Source organism: Cervus canadensis, chromosome 5 (genome assembly GCF_019320065.1).
Source record: "Cervus canadensis isolate Bull #8, Minnesota chromosome 5, ASM1932006v1, whole genome shotgun sequence".
Lineage (NCBI taxonomy): Eukaryota > Metazoa > Chordata > Mammalia > Artiodactyla > Cervidae > Cervus > Cervus canadensis.
The window spans coordinates 1761657-1783300 of NC_057390.1; the positions used below are offsets into that span (position 1 = coordinate 1761657).

The 21644-nt window shown below is 49.9% G+C and overlaps 1 protein-coding gene across 2 annotated transcripts in view; it reads left to right on the forward strand.

Moving 5' to 3' along the window:
• MALL (mal, T cell differentiation protein like) overlaps nt 1-18107 on the forward strand; it is a 32806-nt gene extending 14699 nt beyond the window's left edge. Inside the window, exons 2-5 of one of the 2 annotated variants that reach the window (XM_043467753.1) lie at nt 8756-8824; nt 9686-9853; nt 13967-14089; nt 16552-18107. In XM_043467753.1, coding sequence (XP_043323688.1) covers nt 8789-8824; nt 9686-9853; nt 13967-14089; nt 16552-16614 — 390 coding nt within the window. In that variant the 5' untranslated portion in view covers nt 8756-8788 and the 3' untranslated portion in view covers nt 16615-18107. The remainder of the gene's footprint in view (nt 1-8755; nt 8825-9685; nt 9854-13966; nt 14090-16551) is intronic. The other variant, XM_043467752.1, reaches the window with a different exon arrangement.
• Nucleotides 18108-21644: the final 3537 nt, after the last annotated feature.

Consider the following 21644-nt stretch of genomic DNA (forward strand, 5'->3'; position numbering starts at 1 on the left):
AGGGCTACCCTCTAGTCATGGTGCTCAGGCTTCTCTTTGCAGGGGCTTCTTTGGCTGTGGCGCGTGGGCTCCAGGGCGGGTGGGCTGCGGTGGTTGCAGCACGTGAGCTCAGCAGTTGCGGCCCCCGGGCTCTGGAGCACAGGCCCAGCAGTGGTGCACACGTTTAGTCGCTCCGCAGCATGTGGGATCTTCCCGGATCAGGGATCAAACCCATGTCCTTTGCACTGGCAGGCGGCTTCTTTACTACTGAGCCACCAGGGAAGCCCCATGGAAAGAATTAAAAAAAGACAGCTCTCTCTGCAGTGTTACCTACTGTGGCATCATCTATAACAAGGAAAAGCTAGAAACATCCACCCTCTTTGCCCTGGGGCCTCATTGAGTAAATGAAGTTTTATCAACGTGATGGAATGTAATGGCAGCATTGAAAGTACAGGCGGGCCTCATTACTCACAGATTCTGCGTTTCCAAGTTCCCTTGCTCACCAAACTTTATTTGTAACCCCACAATCCATACTTGAGGTGTTGTCACACAGATTCGAAGACATGTGTCATTCGAGGCAGAGCAGAAAAAAATTCGAGTCACAAATCTGAGACACATACATTTCAACCTGAGGTCAATGCCTGCCTTCCTAAATGCATGCTTAGTTGTTCAGTCATGTCCAACTCTTTTTGACCTTTTGGACTATAGCTTGCCAGGCTCATCTGTCCATGGGATTTTGCAGGCAAGAATACTAGAGTGGGTTGTCATTTCCTCCTCCAGCAGATCTTCCAAGCCCAGGGATCGAATCCATAGCTCCTATGTCTCCTGCATCACAGGTGGATTCTTCACCCACTGAGCCAGTGGGGAAGCCCTTGCCTTAGTATTAACTAGTATTAACTATGAGCCCTTGCTCATACTATTAACAGGGTCCTTTCCCAAGTCTGTTTAGTGTCCCACCTTGCTAATTTTTGTGCTTGGCTTTTTGTTGGTGATTTTAGTTTTCAAAATAGCCCAAGTACACTGCTGAAGTTATGTCTCGTGTTCCTAAGTTTGGCAAGGCAGTGACTTGCCTTACATAGAAAGTAAGTGTTACAAAAATAAACTCAAAATGGATTAAAGATCTAAATGTAAGACCAGAAACTATAAAACTCCTAGAGGAGAACATAGGCAAAACACTCTCCGACATAAATCACAGCAAGATCCTCTATGACCCACCTCCCAGAATATTGGAAATAAAAGCAAAAATAAACAAATGGGACCTAATGAAACTTAAAAGCTTTTGCACTACAAAGGAAACTATAAGCAAGGTGAAAAAGACAGCCCTCAGATTGGGAGAAAATAATAGCAAATGAAGAAACAGACAAAGGATTAATCTCAAAAATATACAAGCAACTCCTGCAGCTCAATTCCAGAAAAATAAATGACCCAATCAAAAAATGGGCCAAAGAACTAAACAGACATTTCTCCAAAGAAGACATACAGATGGCTAACAAACACATGAAAAGATGCTCAACATCACTCATTATTAGAGAAATGCAAATCAAAACCACAATGAGGTACCATTACACGCCAGTCAGGATGGCTGCTATCCAAAAGTCTACAAGCAATAAATGCTGGAGAGGGTGTGGAGAAAAGGGAACCCTCTTACACTGTTGGTGGGAATGCAAACTAGTACAGCCACTATGGAAAACAGTGTGGAGATTCCTTAAAAAACTGGAAATAGAACTGCCATATGACCCAGCAATACCACTTCTGGGCATACACACTGAGGAAACCAGATCTGAAAGAGACACATGCACCCCAATGTTCATCGCAGCACTGTTTATAATAGCCAGGACATGGAAGCAACCTAGATGCCCATCAGCAGATGAATGGATAAGGAAGCTGTGGTACATATACACCATGGAATATTACTCAGCTGTCAAAAAGAATTCATTTGAATCAGTCCTAATGAGATGGATGAAACTGGAGCCCATTATACAGAGTGAAGTAAGCCAGAAAGATAAAGAACATTACAGCATACTAACACATATATATGGAATTTAGAAAGATGGTAACGATAACCCTATATGCAAAACAGAAAAAGAGACACAGAAATACAGAACAGACTTTTGAACTCTGTGGGAGAAAGTGAGGGTGGGATGTTTCAAAAGAACAGCATGTATACTATCTATGGTGAAACAGGTCACCAGCCCAGGTGGGATGCATGAGACAAGTGCTTGGACCTGGTGCACTGGGAAGTCTCAGAGGAATCGGGTGGAGAGGGAGATGGGAGGGGGGATCGGGATGGGGAATACGTGTAAATCTATGGCTGATTCATATCAATGTATGACAAAACCCACTGAAATGTTGTGAAGTAATTAGCCTCCAACTAATAAAAAAATAAATTAATTAATAAAAAAAAAAAGAAAGTAAGTGTTAGGTAAGCATTTAGTTATAGAGCTGTTGGGGACAGCTCGATATTAATGGATTAACATTACATATTAAGTATATTGAATAATGTGTCTTTAAACAGAAAGACACATAAAACAAAGTTATATGTTGATCAGTTGATGACGATATTTTGACCACAAGCTTATAGGAACATAGTCTGTATTTCCCAAGGAGCGATGATTCGCGATTCACACCTAAACATGCCAGTGTTCAGGGCAACTTGACAGAACTACCTAGAACAACAAGTTATTATTAAGCCATGTAGCAAAATAGAAAAATACCAAAAAAATTGAATACAAAATGTATGTTCCCCACAATTTGCAACCAGCACTAGGCCCCAAAAGGAACAAAACATAATAAAGACTTCCTCTGCTGATAACATTAATCTTATTTTTACAATCGATTTAAAATCTTAGGATTGAAAAAATGATTAACAGATCTAGGGACTTCCCTGGTGGTCCAGTGGTTAAGACTCATGCTTCCATTAAAACGGACATGGGTTTGATCCCTGGTCTAGGAATTAAGACTCCACATGCCGCACAGTCGGAAGATAAAACACAGATCTGATTCCTGTTGTACCATTTAAACCATTAAATCACCCTGGGGTTGAGGCATTCTGAGTGCGCGGTACCAAAGTCCCGAGGGATGCCTGTGCTGGCCTCGGTGACACCAACAGGGGGCGCTCTGTTTGAAGGGGCTGTGACTCTCCGGGCGTTTTGCAACAGAATTGCCAGACGGGCTCCAAACAACAGCTCCCGCATGGGCCTCATCTTACTCTTCCCTTTAAAGGATGTGCATCAAACATATAGTGGTACATTCATGTTACGGCAGCCCTACCCCCAGTAGCTGAAAGGTGGAAGCAGCCCGTGTGTCCATCAGAGGACGAATAAATAAAATAGACATGAGGGGACTTCCCTGGTGGTCCAAAACAGGGGACGCAGGTTCCATACCCGGTCGGGGAACTAAGACCCCACATACCGAAGCCTGCACTCCAGAGCCTGAACGCCGAAGCTAAGACCTGGCACAGACAAAAATGAGTAAATAAATAAATACTTTGCAAATAAAATAGATACGTGGTGTATTCATATGATGGAATACTGCCGTCCTCAGTCACTGAGTTGTGTTTGGCTCTTTGCTACGCTGTGGACTGTAGCATGCCAGACTCTTCTGTCCATGGAGTTTTCCAGGCAAAAATACTGGAGTGGGTTGCCATTTCCTTCTGCAGGGGATCTTCCCGACCCAGGGACTGAACCCAGCTCTCCCACATTGTAGGCAGATACTTTACAGTGTGAGCCCCCCGGGAAGCCTCTGAACTGTACATTTAAAAGCAGTTAAAAAGGCACACTTTGTTCAGTGTATTTTATCACAATTTTGGGAAGGTAAACAATGGCCAAGGGACTTGGAGTCATACAATGTGGGCCGTGGCTACTTGAATGTGAGGGACAATAGTTTTCTTCATTTTGAAACATCTCAGCATCGGAGGGGGCCCCAAAGTGGTCCTGGTTCCCATCGTGGACAAGCCAGGCCTTGTCCTTCATTCAGCTCATTGTTTCCGGGCCATCAGAGGGAGCAGGAGCCCGCAGTTCACTTGGCCCCCTCACCTCCTGGGCCTCCCTGTCCCGAGTCTGGCCTTTTCTTCTTTGCTTTTTGGGTGTTTATTTCTCTATTTGCCCTCGTTGGGTCTTCTGTTGCAGCACACAGGTTCAGCAGTTGCAGCGTGTGGGCGTCGTTGCTCCGCAGCGTGTGGAATCTTAGTTCCCTGGCCAGGGGTTGAACCCTCGTCCCCTGCATTGCAGGGTGGATTCTTAACAACTGGACCGCCAGGGAAGTCCCACGAGTCTCGCCTTTTTCCTGCAGCTTGTGTTCACCTGAGGACCAGTGAAGGGGAGGAGGGGCCACCAATGCTTTGTGAAGATTAAGCCCCGTGGTAAGGAAAGGAATGCAGTGTCAGTGGTGAGTGGGCCAGCCAGGCTGAAATAACGCCCAGCTATGCAGAAAAACCTGCCACTGGTATCACCCAGAGTATCGTATGGCCAGCACCTCCTCCTATTCTCAACCCCATGACGGGCCCCACCGGGACCACACCTCCCAGCTGCGGCCAGGAGCCCAGGTGCAGCCCTAAGCCTGGTGTCTTTCAGCTCCTCCTCCCCCTCACACGGGGTCATTGCTAGGGCAGCTCTGTCTTCACAGGCAATCCGAGTGAAGCTCACGGCCCCGGGGCAGTGCGCCCAGCCCCTGCACCTAGCCCCTCGGAGGCCCCCTGGCTCTCCTCCTGCTTTGTCCCGTTAAGACAGATCCACTCTCCCCAAAGGAACGGCAGTTCTCCTCTTGTCACTCCCGTTCAAAATCTTTTCAGAAGTCCTTGTTGGAGTGTGGTTGCTTTCCAGCGTTGCCCTGGTTTCGGGTGTGCAGCGGAGTGTACGGGTTATACACGCGCATGTACCCACTCTGTTCAGACTGTTTCCCACATCGGTCCCTACAGAGCGCTGAGTCTCCCTGCGCTACGTGTGCCCAGCCACGCAGCCGTGTCCGACTCTTCGTGACCCTGTGGGCTGTAGCCCTCCAGGCTAGCTGTCCATATGTGGACATATATGGATGCATATGTCAACCCCAATCTCCCAATTTATTTCTCCCTCTCCCCCTTCTCCCTTGGTAACCATAAGTTTCTTTTCTACATCTGAGACGCTGTTTCTATTTTGTAAATAATTTTGTTTGTACCATTTTTTAAGAGTCCACTTATAAATGGTATCATATGATATTCATGTTTCTCTTTCTGACTTACCTCACTCAGTATGCCAGTTGCTAGGTCCATTCATTTTGCTGCAAAATCTTTTGACTTTTGAAGCGAGCCCTCATCATCCAGTCCAGTGTCCTTCTTTCTTTTTCAATGTGTATATTGGTGATTTGGATTCATTTAAAAGATCTTGTCTCTGAGCCAAGAAATTCTCTCCCAGGAGGCCAGGGCATGACTGGTTCATTGGGTCTCATTCCAGAAATATTCAAACCAATGCACATATACACATACATACGCTTATACATTCTCTTCTTCTTCTATGTAAATCATAGCACTCTGGGCACGCTGCTCTCTGCCTTGTACAATGCTAGGGTTTGTTCTATTCTGATATACAGAGTTTTTCATTCTCTTTGAAGGCTGCTGAGTTTTCCGCTGTATGACATAATTGCTTTCACAACCCACCACCCCCCCCCCCACACTGGATGAAACATTTGGGATGCTTCTTTATCTTTCTGTAACCAGCAAGCTTCAGTAAACAACCTTGTACATTCACCATTTTGCGCATGTGCGTTGTCTATAGGACAAATTCCCAAAGTGAAATTACTGGGTCAAAGAGTATATGCATTTAATATCTTGATCAACAACATCAAAATAGTAGACTGGCTGATGGCACCGTTATCTATCCTGGAAATGGTAACGGATTCCGACCTGGGGACTGCAGGTGGCCTTGGAGGGACTGTGAGTCCCCACATTTGTAGATGAAGTCACGCATGTATGCAGGCACATTTTTCTAGGTGACCAAAGCTTTCATCACCTCCTTAGAAGGATCTGTGCCCCCTCAATGCTATCTCATCTCCTCACCGATTGGTGTCCCAGCTCTTCCAGAAGTGAACCTCCTATCCCTCAGGAACACAGGCCTTGGACTTTCCCTCTCCTGGGTCTTTCTTGGGGAAAAGTCCCTCCCATATCCTTATAGCTAATAACATGGCCAACAATGGTTACTTAACACTCACCCTGTGCATGAGAGACTCATCTAATGCTCACAGGAACCAGAAGAGAGGAGTCCTCCCCACCTCCTCTGATTGATGAACCAGGACATGGATGCAGAGATGAGTTAAATAACCTGCCCCTTTAGCAGAGCTAGGATTTGAACCCGGAAGCGTCAGTACTGCTTGTGCATGAACTGGAGTGGAAGAGCCTGGAAGCCACAGGATGGGCCCTGGGGCTTCTCAGTCTTCACTGCTTCATCCCGGAAAATTTTTAACAATGCAGCCTCTCTCACCAACTCCATCGGAATCTCTGGGGCAACACCCAGACCTTGGGGCTCCCTCAAAGTCCCCGGATGGTCCCAGGAGTAGCAGGACTCAGGGGGTGGCCTGAGGGTTAAGGTTCAGGATTTTATGTATTTTAGAAGCTCCTTACCCTTATGCCACCCTTTTGGCATAATTCTTTTCCTTTATTAAGCATTTTTCAAAATAATAATTATTGACGGTACAGTGGTGAACATGGCTGCCTTCCAAAATAATAAGCATCCTCCAAAAATGACCCAAGTAGGGCTTTTAAAAGCATCATTTTCAACTCATGGATTTCAGCTTGGTTGATACAGTCCAACCCACTGGTGGTGCAGTGGTAAAGAACCCGCCTGCCAATCAAGAGAGGAGGGTTCGATCCCTGGGTTAGGAAGATCCCCTGGAGAAGGAAATGGCAACCCACTCGAGTATTCTTGCCTGGGGAATCCCATGGACAGAGGAGCCTGGTGCATTATAGTCCACGAGGTCGCAAAGAGTCTGACAAGACTGAGTGACTAGGCGCAATCCATAGTAGTTATTATATTTATCTGAAGGTCAAATTGCCCCATCTTTAGTCAGCAGCAACCTTCTGAATCCTTCTGACCTAACCCCAAGAGCCTTGAAAACATTTTGCTGTCTGCTCTGATGATATGTCAACTTCCCCAGCCCCGACCTGTAATTGGCCGTTGCTCCTGACTGCATCTGGGTGCTGTTACCCCACTTCTCATCCTCTAGCTCTTTAACCAGCTCTCTAAATGTGGGGGGCCTATTCTTCATGTTTCAGAGGAGAATGAGTAATAAATAAACTTACTGTTAAGCTCTACCCTCCCTTAAGTGATCCCTTCCAGTTTCAGTTCAACCTTTAGAAAACGCACAGGTGAGTAATCTGTGTTTGTTCTTAAGAAACAGACTGCCAAAATGGTACTTGAAATACACTTGCTTGAAATATCTGCCTTTAATACAATCTTCTTCCAAGTTAAAGGCCAGCCCTCAACATCTAAAAATATCTCCAGCTCTTGAGATATCCAAAAATGAGGGTTAAAAGGAGAGAATGATTTAGGTTGCCAAGCAAATTTGGAAAGCTAAATATAAGTTTAGAAAAAAAAGTCAAGGCAAATATTCAAAATTATTTTCTCTGTATTGAATCCAACCGAGGCTGCTTGAGACAGAAACAGGATAGCAAACTCCACTGGTTTTAAATTCACCTGGAGTTTGGCCGTGGCCTTGGTTCCCTTCTAATGTTCAGAAGATAGAGGGTGTGGAAATAAAAAGTAAATAACATTCCTTTGCGTAAAGCTGATTGTGCAACCTTTACGCCAAGAAGCGGGGCAATTTGAGTAGATTCTCCCAAATGCTCAGGGGCCCTGCCCTTGGGGCATGATAGTGAGGAGGAGAGACCCACCAGGGCCCTGCTCTGTGGCCCACGTGGCCTCGGACCTCTGTCCCTCCTTCCATTTCCTTCTCCAGATGCTCCCCACGAGGGCGGCGTCTCACACGCTGTGAGAGTGAAGTGCAGACACATGGAAGATGCACGTGTGGAAGTGTCTGCTCAGGGTGGCCTCTGATGGCAGGAGCTGGGGTGGGGAGACGCTTTGCCAGCTCTGAGGGGCCTGGTGGGGCTGAGGCAGGGAAGCTGGCAGCAAGAGGAGGCAGGTATCAAGTGGCAGCTCTCCATAGAGAGCCCACGGGAGTTTGAATTCCTGTACAGACGAAATGAGGCCATCTGAACGAATGCATTTTATTTATATATTTTTTGTGCTGGGTCTTCATTGCTGTGTGTGGGCTTCCTCTAGTTTCAACAAGTGGGGGCTACACTTGTTGTGGAGTGCGGGCTCTAAAGAAGGGGCTCAGTAGTCGTGGCACACACGCGTGGGTGGGATCTTCCTGGATCAGGGTGGAACCCATGTCCCCTGAATATCCAGTTGGATTCTTTTCTTTTTTTCCCAGTTGGATTCTTAACCACTGGACCACCAGTGGGGAATGCACCTCTGTGAATGCACTTTATAACCTTAAAGCCCCTAGTGAACGAGAGCTAGTGGTGGCGGGTTTACCATCGTGGTGGTTTAGTTGCTAAGTTGTGTCTGACTCTTTGCAACCCCATGGACTATAGTCCACTAGGCTTCTGTGTCCATGGAATTCTCCAAGCAAGAATACTGGAGTGGGTTTCCATTTCCTTCTCCAGGGGGGTCTTCCCACCCATGGATTGAACCTGGGTCTCCTGGGTCAAGTGGACTGTTTACCAACAGGGAAGCCCATGGGTTTATCATTGAGTCATTCCAAAGAATGCTCTTTGACACCCTCCCTACCTGCTTTTCTCCAGGTGCTGGGCTGGGCACCAGGAATACATCGGTGAATGGCACAGACCATTCTCTGCCCTCAGAGGTCTCATGTGAGTGTAAAATTTTATAGGTTTCACGGTCACTAAGCCCTGAATGCCATTGCCGCTAACAACCAGCACTGCTTGGGTACTGGCGGTGGGCCAGCATCTCCAGGCGTTTCTCATGCCTTGGTGGGGCAGGTGCCCCCAAGCCATGCCCTGCACCTCCCTCAGCGTCGGCCACTGGTCACTGTGATCAGCAGGCAAGAGCCCGGCTCAGGAGGACAGCAGCTCTTGCTCCTCCACTCTTCCTGCTGGAACGAGGCGGCCCCGCTCGCTCATGGGCAGTCCCGCGTCCAGCCTGGGACTTCCAGTTCACCTGGAGATTGTTTGTTGAGGCCTGGGGCAATGTGCTGTCAGAGGCAGCCAGGCTTCCAGGGATGTTCCCAACCTGCAAGAGGTTAAGAAGCTCTGCCTCGTGGTACACTCCCTGGTCTCTTCTGGCTTCTCTTCGGAAGAGCCTGAGAACTCTCCATAAATTCAAAAGTGCTTTTACCTCCAGGACAACAGCAGTGGGAGCCCCATAAGGGATGGGGTGACTTATTTATGTCTGAAAGTGAAAATGTTAGTCCCTCAGTTGAGTCCCACTCTTTTGCAACCCATGGACTGTAGCATGCCAGGCTCCTCTGTCCATGAGATTTCCCAGGCAAGAACACTGGAGTGGTAGCCATTCCATTCTCCAAGGGATCATCCCGATCCAGGGATCAATCCCTGGCCTCCCAAACTGCAGGCAGATTCTTTACCATCTAAGCCACCAGGGAAGCCCCTGAAGAGTGCTTAACCAAAGCCAGAGGAGGACAGAGATGGGAAATGTGCAAAGCACATCACACTCAACACCAGCCAGTGAAGCCCCTTCTGTGTTTTCTCTTGCAGATATTTGGGGTCTGGGTCTGGATCCTGGTGGCAGCCACGCAGGTAGCAAGCCCACTGCTACAAGGATGGGTGATGTACGTCTCGCTCACCTCCTTCCTCATCTCCCTGATGCTCCTGTTGTCTTATGTGTTTGGATTTTACAAAAGATATGAGTCCTGGAAAATTCTGGTAAGAATCAGGGAGAGAGACCCAGGGCCTGAGGCTCCTCCCAGACCATTGTCCTGGGCGCGGTGAGGACAAACACGGGTGGGAGGAGGAAGCCTCCTGGGTGGGAGGAGGAACCAGAGACGCTTGCTGGGCTGGGCCCCTGGGGAATCTCAACATTTTATCTGAATGTGTCTACTATCAGACCGTGATGCTGGGAAAGACTGGGGTCAGGAGGAGAGGGGGCAACAGAGGATGAGACAGTAGGATGGCATCATTGACTTAATGTGTTGTAGCCACGCGTTCTGGGAAACAAACTCACTAAGGAGGACAACGCAGATAGTGGAGTGCAGTTTATTACACCAGCGGGCCCAAGGCGGAGTCTCCTCTTAGCCAAGGACCCTGACCAGTTTTTGTGAAAACCTTATATACCCTAAGTGTACATGGTTAAACCCACCTCACCAAATTTCCTGAAACTAGTCTGGACAAGGTAAAAGAGAGATACTATCAAAGTTGACCCATGATTCGCGCATCATAAGCCTAGGTAGTTAAACAGTGGACATTTATCAGTAGGCCGGTGGTGACGCCCCATAAGCATAGTGGGGTTTATGCCCTTGTTCTGTTACAGAGATAATTAGCACACATTTTAGGTGACAAAGAGTCTAGGTACCAGTCCTGAGGCTTCTTCATCCGGGGGGCCTGGTTTTTCCATTGGTATGTCATTTCCATAGATGCTGGGCATAGAGCTCAAAGTCCACAGTCCGGCCCAGGATGGAGTCCTGCTTTCAAGGTGAAGCCTGGTCTGTCTGTTTCCTCCTTCAAATGGACATGAGTTTGAGCAAACTCCAAGTGACAGTGAGGTACAGAGGAGCCTGGCATGCTGCAGTCCAAGGAGTCAGACATGACTTAGCAGCTGAACAACAACTGTTAGATAGGGCTTCCTAGGCGGTGCAGTAGTAAAAAATCCATCTGCCAATGCAGGACATGCAGGAAACATGGGTTTGATCCCTGGGTTGAGAAGATCCCCTGGAGGAAGAAATGGCAACCCACTCCAGGATGCCTGCCTGGGAAATCCCATGGACAGAGGAGCCTGGTGGAGTACAGTCCACGGGGTCGCAGAGTTAGACACGACTTATCTACTAAACAGCAACAACTATTAGATGGGAATGAAAGCTTTCCTCTGCCGGAATCCATCCTGCTTTGCACTCCCCTCCACTGCCTCCCTTTATAGGGATATACGCACAGCCCAGCTCCTCCCGTAGCAAGCACATCCTGACACATTTTCCCTCTAATTTTAATTTATGGTAAAATCATTTGAGCAGTATTGAAAGAAATATAGTAGGAAAAGAATAACCCCGATCTCAAGGTCTTACCACCATCACCTATCACAATTCATTCTTCCCTATTCCTGGCAAATTTTATGCAAAATGTATAAATCTCACTGAACCAATCATTTTAGATGTAGAGCCTTTCATTTATTATTATGCCATCCATTAAATATTTTTCATGTCATCACACCATCCGGATAACCATTGGAAATATTTCCCTATTGAACAATTCAAAACAGAAGTAGGGAGGATTGTATTGATATTATGGATCCTCATGTAACCATAACCCAGATTCCAGCATTTTCAAGACTATCACGTTTGCTTCACCTAGCTTTTTTTTCTCCTAAAGAATCTTAAAGTAAATCCCAAACACCATGTCATTCCATTCTACACACTTCACTTCAGAATACCTCCAAAAAATACACAAGCTTTCTTACATTATCAAACTTACATAAAGTTAATGATAATTCCTCATTATCATCAAAGACACAGGTCACAGTCCTGGAAAATTATAACTGTCCCCCATTATAACGCAGTCACTTCCCTGCTGGCTCAGACAGTAAAAGCATCTGCCTACAATGCTGGGTCGATCCCTGGGTGGGGAAGATTCCCTGGAGAAGGAAATGGCAACACACTCCAGTACTCTTGCCTGGGAAAAATCCCATGGATGGAGGAGCCTGGTAGGCTACAGTCCATGGGGTTGCAAAGAGTCAGATACAACTGAGCGACTTCACTTTCTTTCCCATTATAGCTGAAATATGTTTTTGCAGTCGACCTGTTTGAATCGGGGTCCTCACCAGGCCCACTTGCACTTGGTAGTGATGCTTCTTGAGTACCTTTAATCTACTTTTCAATAGGTGGTTGCCAAACCACGAAAGACACCGGAATTCTTGGCCTCCAGAGGAGAAGAATTCAACCCGAGGCCAGTGATGAGGCTGATCGCTCAGAACTTTAGTGTAATAAAGCTTTACTAAAGTATAAAAGAGATAGAGCAAGCTTCTGACATAGACATCAGAAGGGGGCAGAAAGATTGCCCCCTGCCAGCCTTTAAGTGGTGTGTTATATATCTATCAGCAAGCTGTTAATTAGAGAAAGGAAAGGTCTCAAAACTCAGAGACTGGCGCCAGGCCCCTCACCCACAACATGCATTTTGAGATAACATTGGCACAAGGTGAGTTGTCCCAGGCCATAAAATGATTGACATGAATCTTGAAGAAAGGCAGGTTTCCAAGCAAAAACAGTCTCATTACCATAGCTTAGGGGAACATTTGCATGAGTAAAACATACTGGTTTGTCATGTAGGTTCTGAGTCTTAGGTGGAACCAACTTGAAGACAGAGTCTAGGGTAAATACATAGTTCATTAACACAGCTTAAGACAAATATTTCCATGAGAAAAACACATTGGTTAGCTCAAGGTTTGAGAAAAGTTAAGTTCAGGTGGAGCCAGGTGTCTTCATGGCAGCAGAGAATTTTAAGAGAAACCTCTTTTTAAATTTGTATAGAGAAGGGGGAGAAAATCTAACACTTGTTTGTTTCCTCCTGCCGCTTGAGAGATAAAAACTGTCTGACACTTGCAGCCTATTTTCTCCGTTTGGAGACCCCTGGCCTTCCTTCCTTCCTTCCTACCTTCTCACTATCATGGTTTTCCTTGCCGGTGACTTGCTGAAAAAACTGGGTGGTCAGCTGTCCCACAGACCAGGGGTTCCCCCACCTCCAGGATCTAATGTCTGATGATCTGAGGTGGAGCTGATATAATAATAATAGAAATAAAGTGAACAATAAATGTAATGCGCTTGAATTATCCTGAAACCAACCCCCCACCCATGGTCCATGAATAGAAATTGTCTTCCACAAAACCAGTCCCCGGTGCCGGAAAGGCTGGGGCCCGCTGCTGTAGAAGGTCCCGCATTTTGGTTTGTTTGCGTCTTCCTGGTGTGACTTGACTCGCTCCTCTAATCCCTGAATTTTCTATAAGCCAGAAATTAGCAGCTAAAGGCTACACTGAAATGGGTTAAACCTTTCTGGCAAGGATGCTTCATAAGTGTCTTCAAGTCACATCACACATGGTGACTGGTAGTCCTCCTTTCACCGTGACAACCGTACCCCATCACTCTAATGTCTTCTTTCATCTTCTGATGAATATTCTTTAGGGGTTGCAAAATGCCAATTTGCCTATCATGACATTCCTTCCAGAATGCTTTGATATTCTTACAATGTTAAAGAAAACCAGATTAGCCCGACTCTGCCATGTGTCAGCCTAGCCTCAGTTTTCTCATCTGTAAAGTGGGCATGTTAATAGTAGTTGCCTTATGAAACTGGCTGTGAAGATGAAACGACACAAGTGTATACAGTCAGGAAAGCACCTAGGAACAGCAGCCTTTGTAGCGCTAACAGCTGGGAGCAAAAGCTGGGTGTTAACGTGGCTTGGTTTCAAATCCTGGCTCAGCCTGTGGTCACTGACTTTAACCTTGGACTTCTATTTCCTCAAAATAGCAGTAACGATAAATAGAACCGACCTCACAGTTCACGAGGTTAAATGAGATACATGAGGAAAAGATTTAGCCTATAGTTTGACCAGGAAGAAGCACTCAGTAAATCTTGGTTCATACTGGTATTGCCATTTGTTAGTCCGCCATTGCTCACAACACAGAAATTTCCCTAGAAACACTGAGAAAGAAAAAAGCAGGAGTTTTGGGAGCAGGCTTGTCTCTTTCACCCGCTCTGCCCAGCGGCTGAGTCAGAGGGGTAGGTGGTACCTGCTTGCGTGCCCGTGTGTCGGTGTCCATGGCCTCTGCTCCATCTTTCCAGGACAGCCTGTATCACGGGACCACGGGCATCCTGTACATGAGTGCTGCCGTGTTACAAGTGCACGCCACCATCATGTCAGAGATCCAGGACCTGAAAAACTACTATATAAACACCGCGGCCTCGGTGAGTGCTGGACTGGAGCGCGGCAGGCGCCACCCGGAGGGAAAGCCAGGGGCTCAGCTCCGTCTCTCCGGAACAGACAGCCCTGCGTCCTCAGACCGAAGCAGCCTTGCGGGATGGGAGGGGTGTGCGTGTGCGTGTGTGAGAGCGTGCGCGCACGCAGACGGTCTGGCAGTCAGGTGTACCCAAGCTCACAGGGTGCCAAGCCTACGCTTAGAGTCGTCTGTCCTCCTCGTGGCTCAGCCGGTGAAGAATCTGCCTTCAATGCAGGGAGATGGGGGTTCAGTCCCTGGGTCGGGAAGATCCCCTGGAGAAGGGCATGTCTACCCACTCCAGTATTCTTCCCTGGAGAATTCCAGGAAAGAGGAGCCTGGCAGTCCATGGGGTGGCAAAGAGTTGGACATGACCGAGTGACTAATGCTTCACTCACACCTACTACACTGCCCTCAGAATATGTTTTTCCAAAACATAAATTTTCCAAAATGCACATCTCTTACTGAAAATCCTTAGGACTTCCCTGGCAATCCAGTGGTTAAGACTTCACCTTCCAAGGCAGGGACTGTGTGTTCAATCCCTGGTCGGGGAGCTAAGACCATGCCTCATGGCCCAAAAACCAGAACATAAACAATAGAAGCAATATTGTAACAAATTAACTAAAGATTTTTCAAAATGGTCCACAAAAAAAATTTATTAAAAAAATGAAGAAAGAAAATCCTTCAGTGGCCCCCTTTGCTGCTGGGCTGGAGCTCAGCTCCTCGTCACGGCTCAAGTTCTGCCGTCCTTCTATTTCAGTGACGGACATCCTCGGGGTTACGCATCGGCTGATGGAATCCAAGGCAAGGTGGTCCAGAGAGTCGTGGGCCGAGCTCACTGCCTGCCGGCCGACAGTCTTTCCAGGCCCTGAGTGTGGCCGCGCCCCTCTCTTGGGGGGATGGCGCCCTCAGGTGGCAGGAGACCACATGGCAGGTGGTGGGTTCCTCCAGTGTGTGTGTGCACGCAAGTGCTCCTGACCCTCCTTATTCCTTCTCAGGGAGATCTAACGCCCAGGCTGGGTCCCAGCCCATCAGCTCCAGTCTCTGTGGCCAGAAAAGTCCTGTGTCAGTCGGGCTCCCCAGGGATTGGGCAGCAGTAGGAAGGGCTGTGATATGGGGTGTTGGCCCCCTTGTCAGAAAGATACCAGGCCAACGCGGTGAGCTTGCAGGACGCCTTTCCTGCCTGTCTGCCTCCTTGCCCCCCCAGCCCAGCACCACTCTGCCTCCCACCACTCGGAGCGCTGCTCGTCCTGCTCAGGGGCCCCTGTCACACCGGCCTCCTTGCTGTCCCTGGACCCCACACTTTGGCCTCGGCTCCCGGCTCCCTCACCTCCTGTTCTTTTCTCACTTGTCACCTCCTGGTGAGGCTGCCACTCAGCCCCACTCAAAGCAGTAGCTCCTACTTCTCTCCTGGTTCATCTTGGGTCCTTTCCGCATGTGCCACTAAAATGCAAGTTCCATAAGGACAGGAATTTTTAAATTTTTGTTCACCATTAGATCCATGGTTGTGCTTGAAGCATGCATGCTCATGCTAAGTCACTCCAGTCTTGTTCGACTCTTTGCGACCCCATGGACCCTAGACCGCCAGGCTCTTCTGTCCATGGGATTCTCCTGGCAAGAATACTGGAGTGGGCTCCTATGCCCTCCTCCAGGGGGTCTTCCCAACCCAGGAACTAAACTTGCGTCTTCTGCTTCTCTTGCGTCTCCTGCATTGCAGGCAGCTTCTTTACCACTGAGCCACCGAGGAAGCCCATAGCAGGTGCTTACAAGCCATGTGTTGAACGGATGAATGAAACAGAGTGTGATTGGACAGGGTGGGGCAAAGGGAGGATGGAGTCCTCCCCTGGACCGAGAGATCATCAGACAGTACAGCTGGGTATCTTCAGGAATGGACGTGGCCGTGGGGGAGGGAGGGGGAGGGGGAAGCACAGGTTTTGGGCTTGGGTAGCTGGACGAGGTGAGGATCCTGGGATCAGCTGGGCTTGTGAGGGCATCTCAGGAGTTCAGTTTGCCCACAGGGAGCTTGCGGGGCCTCTGAGCCTCTGAAGATCTAAGAGGTGGGTGCGTAGAGTCGAGTTCTGGACCTGTGAGTGAAACTGTCATTTGAGCAGACTGTGGCTGAAGGTGGAGGAGGGGGAGAGTGCCCAGAACGAGGCAAGGGCACCCAGGGCAGGCATGGGGACGGGCCAACTTTATGGCAGGTAGAGGAGCCCAGGTCTGCAGGTGACACGGTGGGACAAGGGGGTGGAGTGCTTCACGGAGGCTGGAGGGGCTGCCCCGTGGTTGCTGCCCTCAGGCCAGACGGGGCTTAGGCAGGCAGCGGATGAAGCAGGGTCAAAACAAGGGCCATCCGGGCTGCCGTGGGCCTGTGTGGGGCTGGGAGGGGCAGTGACTGCCAGCATCTCTAAGGCAGTAACTCCCCGGCTCTTCTAGTTCTTTGCCTTCATCACCACCCTGCTCTACATCCTGCATGCCTTCAGCATCTATTACCACTGAAGAAGCAGGGGGCCAGGCGATGTGGAAGATGCTTTTTCAAAACCAGGAGTGTCAGCTTCCAAAAGTGGTTTTCAACCTTCGCCATCTGGATGATAAACAGCTCACCAACGATGACATCATGGGATCCACAGACCATCTTTTCAGACTGAGCGATGAAATCACATGCTGGCAGATCTGTTTGGACATTTTAATTCATTGTGATGAATATGAAAAGGCTGGTTGGGGGGGAGGACTTTGTTGTTGTTTCATTTTGTTTTGTTTCGCCCAGGGAAAGTAATTGTCTCTTGGGATTTTCTGACAGTGACCCTCGCTCTTCTAGGAAACTAACATCTTATGCGGAAAATTCCAGGTCTACCATCATTGTGCCTGTTTGGGCATCTGCCTCGGCAACAAGCTTCCCCACAGCTGACTGATGAGAACCTTCATTATTTTCTTAAAATCAAAATGGTGCTGTCAAAGCCTTCAGTTCTGAAGAACCACAGACCTTGCTCCTGCCCCGCGATCCTGCCTCTTTGTTGCAGAGGTGGTACAAACCAGCTGCCCCCTCCCACACTGCCTGACTCCAGTTCATGTCCACTTCCTCTTTCCTCTACAGTTTTAGGAGCCAGGGGAAATCTGAGGGTAGATTTGTGGGGAAAATAAGGGCCCGACTACAAAATTGTTATATACCAAGACCTGGGAGGGGAGGAGGGGTCGGACAGGGAAGGCTGTAATCCATTTTTCCGATTCTCCGTAAGTCAGGCTGCTCAGAGAACTTCAGGGCTGCAGGACGCCTGGGTCAGGCCTCCAGACCCAGCTCCCTGTCCCTCAGAAAAGACCATCAAGGAACCAAGAAGGGCATTATGTGCCAGGATTCTCCTCTGGGCTCCGGTCACACAGAGGATATCAAGGAGGCTGGAAAGGACCCCATCCCAGGGTCCCTGCTCTTTCGCAAGCCTCCTCCCCACAGTGGTCCAGCTGGGGGGGGCCTGGACCGTCCAGCCAGCCTCCTGCAGTGAAGGGCTTCCAGGGGCCTGGGGCACGGGCATTCTCTGAGAAAAGGCACAGAGAAATGTAAAATCACAGTGCTGGATACCCAACTAAATTGTTTTCAAAGGCAGGCTGTGCCGTCTGGTGTTTCCGGCCCCGTGCTGGGGTCCAGGCGTTTGTCTGGCTCAGGCTCTGAGGAGAGCCAGGGCTCAGCCCCCCAACTGCATGGACCTGCTGCCAGTCTGAAATGCAATAAGTTATTATGTGGGAGTGATCTGTCTGAGCCAGTTCGAGGGCTTAGAGTTTTGGATTGACTTTTTTCTGCTTCTGGGGGAGAGAGGGTCAGGAAGGCGGGGAGATCACCAGACAGAAAATTGGCTTCATGCCTTGATGGCTCACCTTCTAATCACCCCGTAGCTTGAAAAGCCACTGTTCATCTGTGACTTTCCAGCTTGTCATCTGTCTGGGATATTCAGTATTTCCTGAGCAGCCACATCCAAATAAAAGTGGTTTCTACAGTGAAACGCCTGGAGCTCATCTCTTTTGTGGCCTCACCGCTGGGGCTGGCCACCATGGCCAGGTCCCAACAGCAGTTGTACCAAGACTCCAGAGCCCCAACCCATGGAGGGGTCCCAGGCCCAGCCCACCCAGCCTTGCTTCACGGGCAGCTGCCCCGAGACGCCACATCTGGCTCCAGCGCTTGGGTTTGTGGCATAATTTCCACTTCAGTAAGAATGGTTTCCCTGGTGGGGGCTCAGGGGTAAAGAACCAGTCTGCCAATGCAGGAGACTCAGGTTCAATCCCTGGGTGGGGAAGATCCCCTGGAGGAGGGCATGGCAACCCACTCCAGTATTCTTGCCTGGGAAATCCCATGGACAGAGGAGCCTGGGGGGCTACAGTCCATGGGGTCGCAAAGAGTTGGACACGAGTGAGCGACTAAGCACAGGTGGGTTAAGGTGTAACTATGCGGAAGTGGGGTGACATATGCAAATTTAGATACGGCAAGAGGTGTTATGTCAAGGTGCTGGGCGGTTAAGAGGAGTTATACCAAGACGTCCTTGTGTTCAGGTGTGCTTATGGCAAGTTATTGCAAGGTGTAGGTCAGCAAGGTGTAGACGCAGTGGCAGCAGCAGGCTGGAACCTGCGATCCCTGTAAGTGGGATCATTAAAGACGTGTGTCATCCCACTTGGCAGGAACACACCAGGGCCCCCTTGAGTTAAGGTCCTTTTCTTCAGCAACCGTAGGAGATGACTCCACCACCATTAAGGTTGTGAAATTATTTCTCTTTTCAGCGTTAAGACGCCTCTTGCCGTGGTGGTGGTTTAGTCACTCAGTCGCGTCCCGCTCTTGCAGCCTCAGGGACTGTAGCCCACCAGGCTCCTCTGTCCATGGGATTTCCCAGGCAAGAACGCTGGAGTGGGTTGCCCGTTCCCTTTTCCAGGGGATCTTCCCAACCCACAATCGAACCCGGGTCTCCTGCGCTGCAGGCAGATTCTTTACCAACTGAGCCACCAGGGAAGCCCGAGATGGCCTTTGAGAGAAAATAATTAAGGGGCCAGCTCGAGGCGGGAAACTGAGAGGTCGGTGCAGTTACCCAGGCTCTCCACTGGGTGGCGCGCGGGCTCCACTCCCGCGCGAAACAGAGGGCCTTCCCGGTGGTGCGAGGTGGTCAGGGCGGAGGCGCCAGAAATTCCCGATCGACTCCAGTGGCGTCCTTGGGGATTTTGCCAGAGAAGGCTGCCCCTGCCGCAGGGGGAGACAGGATGTTCTCTGCCCTTGGAGCTTTACCCGCTGTCTCACTCGTGGAGAAAGAGGCCCGGGGCCCTGCCTTGGCACGGTTTGCCTGTTGGGTTGAGGCTGAAGGTGAGGGGCGGGTGTCACACGGCGGACCTCTCGGTCCATCCACCATCGCTGTGGCCGAGTGACGGCTGGACCCGAGCCAGGGGAAAGGCCTGCTCCGCCTGAAGGGGAGTAGGGGCGAGGGGAGGGACTTCTGTCCGATATCCTTGCAGCCATCACTACCCACTGTACCCTCTGTGCCTGGCCGTGTTCGCCGGGACACGCAGACCCCCGGGCCCTGGAGTGCTGGGGAGGGGCACACGCTGGGCCGAGCTGACCCAAGGCTGCTCCCAGGGACCACTGGGCGGGGGGGGGGCGGGGAGTGCAGAGCGTGGGGGGTCCCGGGCTAAGGCACGGTGTTAACACCCAACCTTTCCTTTCATCAGCTTCTGCCTATCAGGTATATGCCCAGGTTTCCAGAAGCTTTCAGGGGCACCCCTGACCCTGCCCACCCAGCTCCCCAGCTCCCTCCAGCACCCCAAACCTTTATGTAGGGGTTTTGGCCCCAGTGAGTTTGATCCTTGGGCCGGGAGGATCCCCTGGAGAAGGAAACGGTAACCCGCTCCAGTATTCTTGCCTGGAAAATTCCATGGACAGAGGATGCCTTCCCCTTGGCCATGGGGGTGTCGGGTCATGAGGAGACCCGACAGGTAATAAGCACCGCCCTCACTGTAGGTGGGTGGGAAGTCCCGTCTTCTGCGCGAGGCTTCCAGGCAAGGGTGAGAATTACGCCAGGGCCACATCACCAAGACCCCCAGACGCACCCGCACACTGGAGTCAGTGATGCCATTCAACCATCTCGTCCTCTGTCATCCCCTTCTCCTCCTGCCCTTCATCTTTCCCAGCATCAGGGCCTTTTCTAATGAGTCAGCTCTTCGCATCAGGCTCTGATTGGAGGTCACTGGAGATGTGAAGGAGCAGAGTGAGAAGAGTTTGAATCTCAAGAAGGTCAAAGCACTGAGTCAGGGCCATCTGTGTTCCCACCAACCCAGGACACTGTCTTGGATGCTCTTAGACAATTTTGGGGCACCTGCTGCATCCAGTCTGAGCACTGGATGCCGAGATGAATAAGAAATGGCCTCTGCTATTGAGGAACTCACAGACTCTGAGAAACCAGGAAAAGACGCTGAGCAAGGAGCTGGGGGCTTGCTCTGAGGAGGGCACCAGGGTGGAAACTTCCCCTGACCAGCATGCTCTGGACCACAGTGAGCTCTGTGACCATTCCAGCCATTTGACCATCGGCCGAGTTTGTCTTTAGCTGGTATCTCTGCTTGCTGGGGATTTTGGAGTTTCTTAGAAGACCACTAATTTCATGGAAGGTAATTTTGTTTTCTTTTTTTCAGAGGTGATCCACTGGAACTGTAGATGAATATGATTTCATTTTTATGCTTCTGTAAAATTTTTTCATCTAAAAGAATGTGCCAAGAAGGAAAAAGTCCACTTTAGTGTTGGAAATCACAGCCTGCATAGCTCACACGTACCCACACACACCCCTGCACATATACATGTGTGTGCATGCGTGCTCAGTCACTCAGCTGTGTCTGGTTCTTTGCGACCCCATGGACTATAGCCCGCCGGGCTCCTTTATCCATGGAATTTTCTAGGTAGGAATACTGCAGTGAGTTGCCATTTCCTCCTGAAGGGAAACTTCTTGACCCAGGGATCAACCCCACATCTCTTGTGTCTCCTACATTGGCAGGCAGATTCTTTACCACTGTGCCATCTGGGAAGCCTACAAACTTTTACACAAATACACAGCTGCGCACACACCCACACCCACACCCACACCCCCACACACACACACGAGTGCGCGCCCGCGCACACACACACACACACAAGCGTGTGCACACACACACACAGACACACACACACACACACACGAGCGCGCGCACACACACACACCCACACACCCACGCACATGAGCGCGCGCGCACACACACACGAGCGCGCGCGCACACACACACACACACACCCACGCACGTGAGCGCGCGCGCACACACACACACACACACACGGCGCGCGCGCGCACACACACACACACCCACACACCCACGCACATGCGCGCGGCGCACGCGCACCACCACCACACCACGAGCGCGCGCGACCACACACACACACCCACCACCCACGCACATGAGCGCGCGGCACACACACACAACACAAGCGTGCGCACAACCAAACCACACACCCACGACATGGCGCGCGCGCAACACACACACAC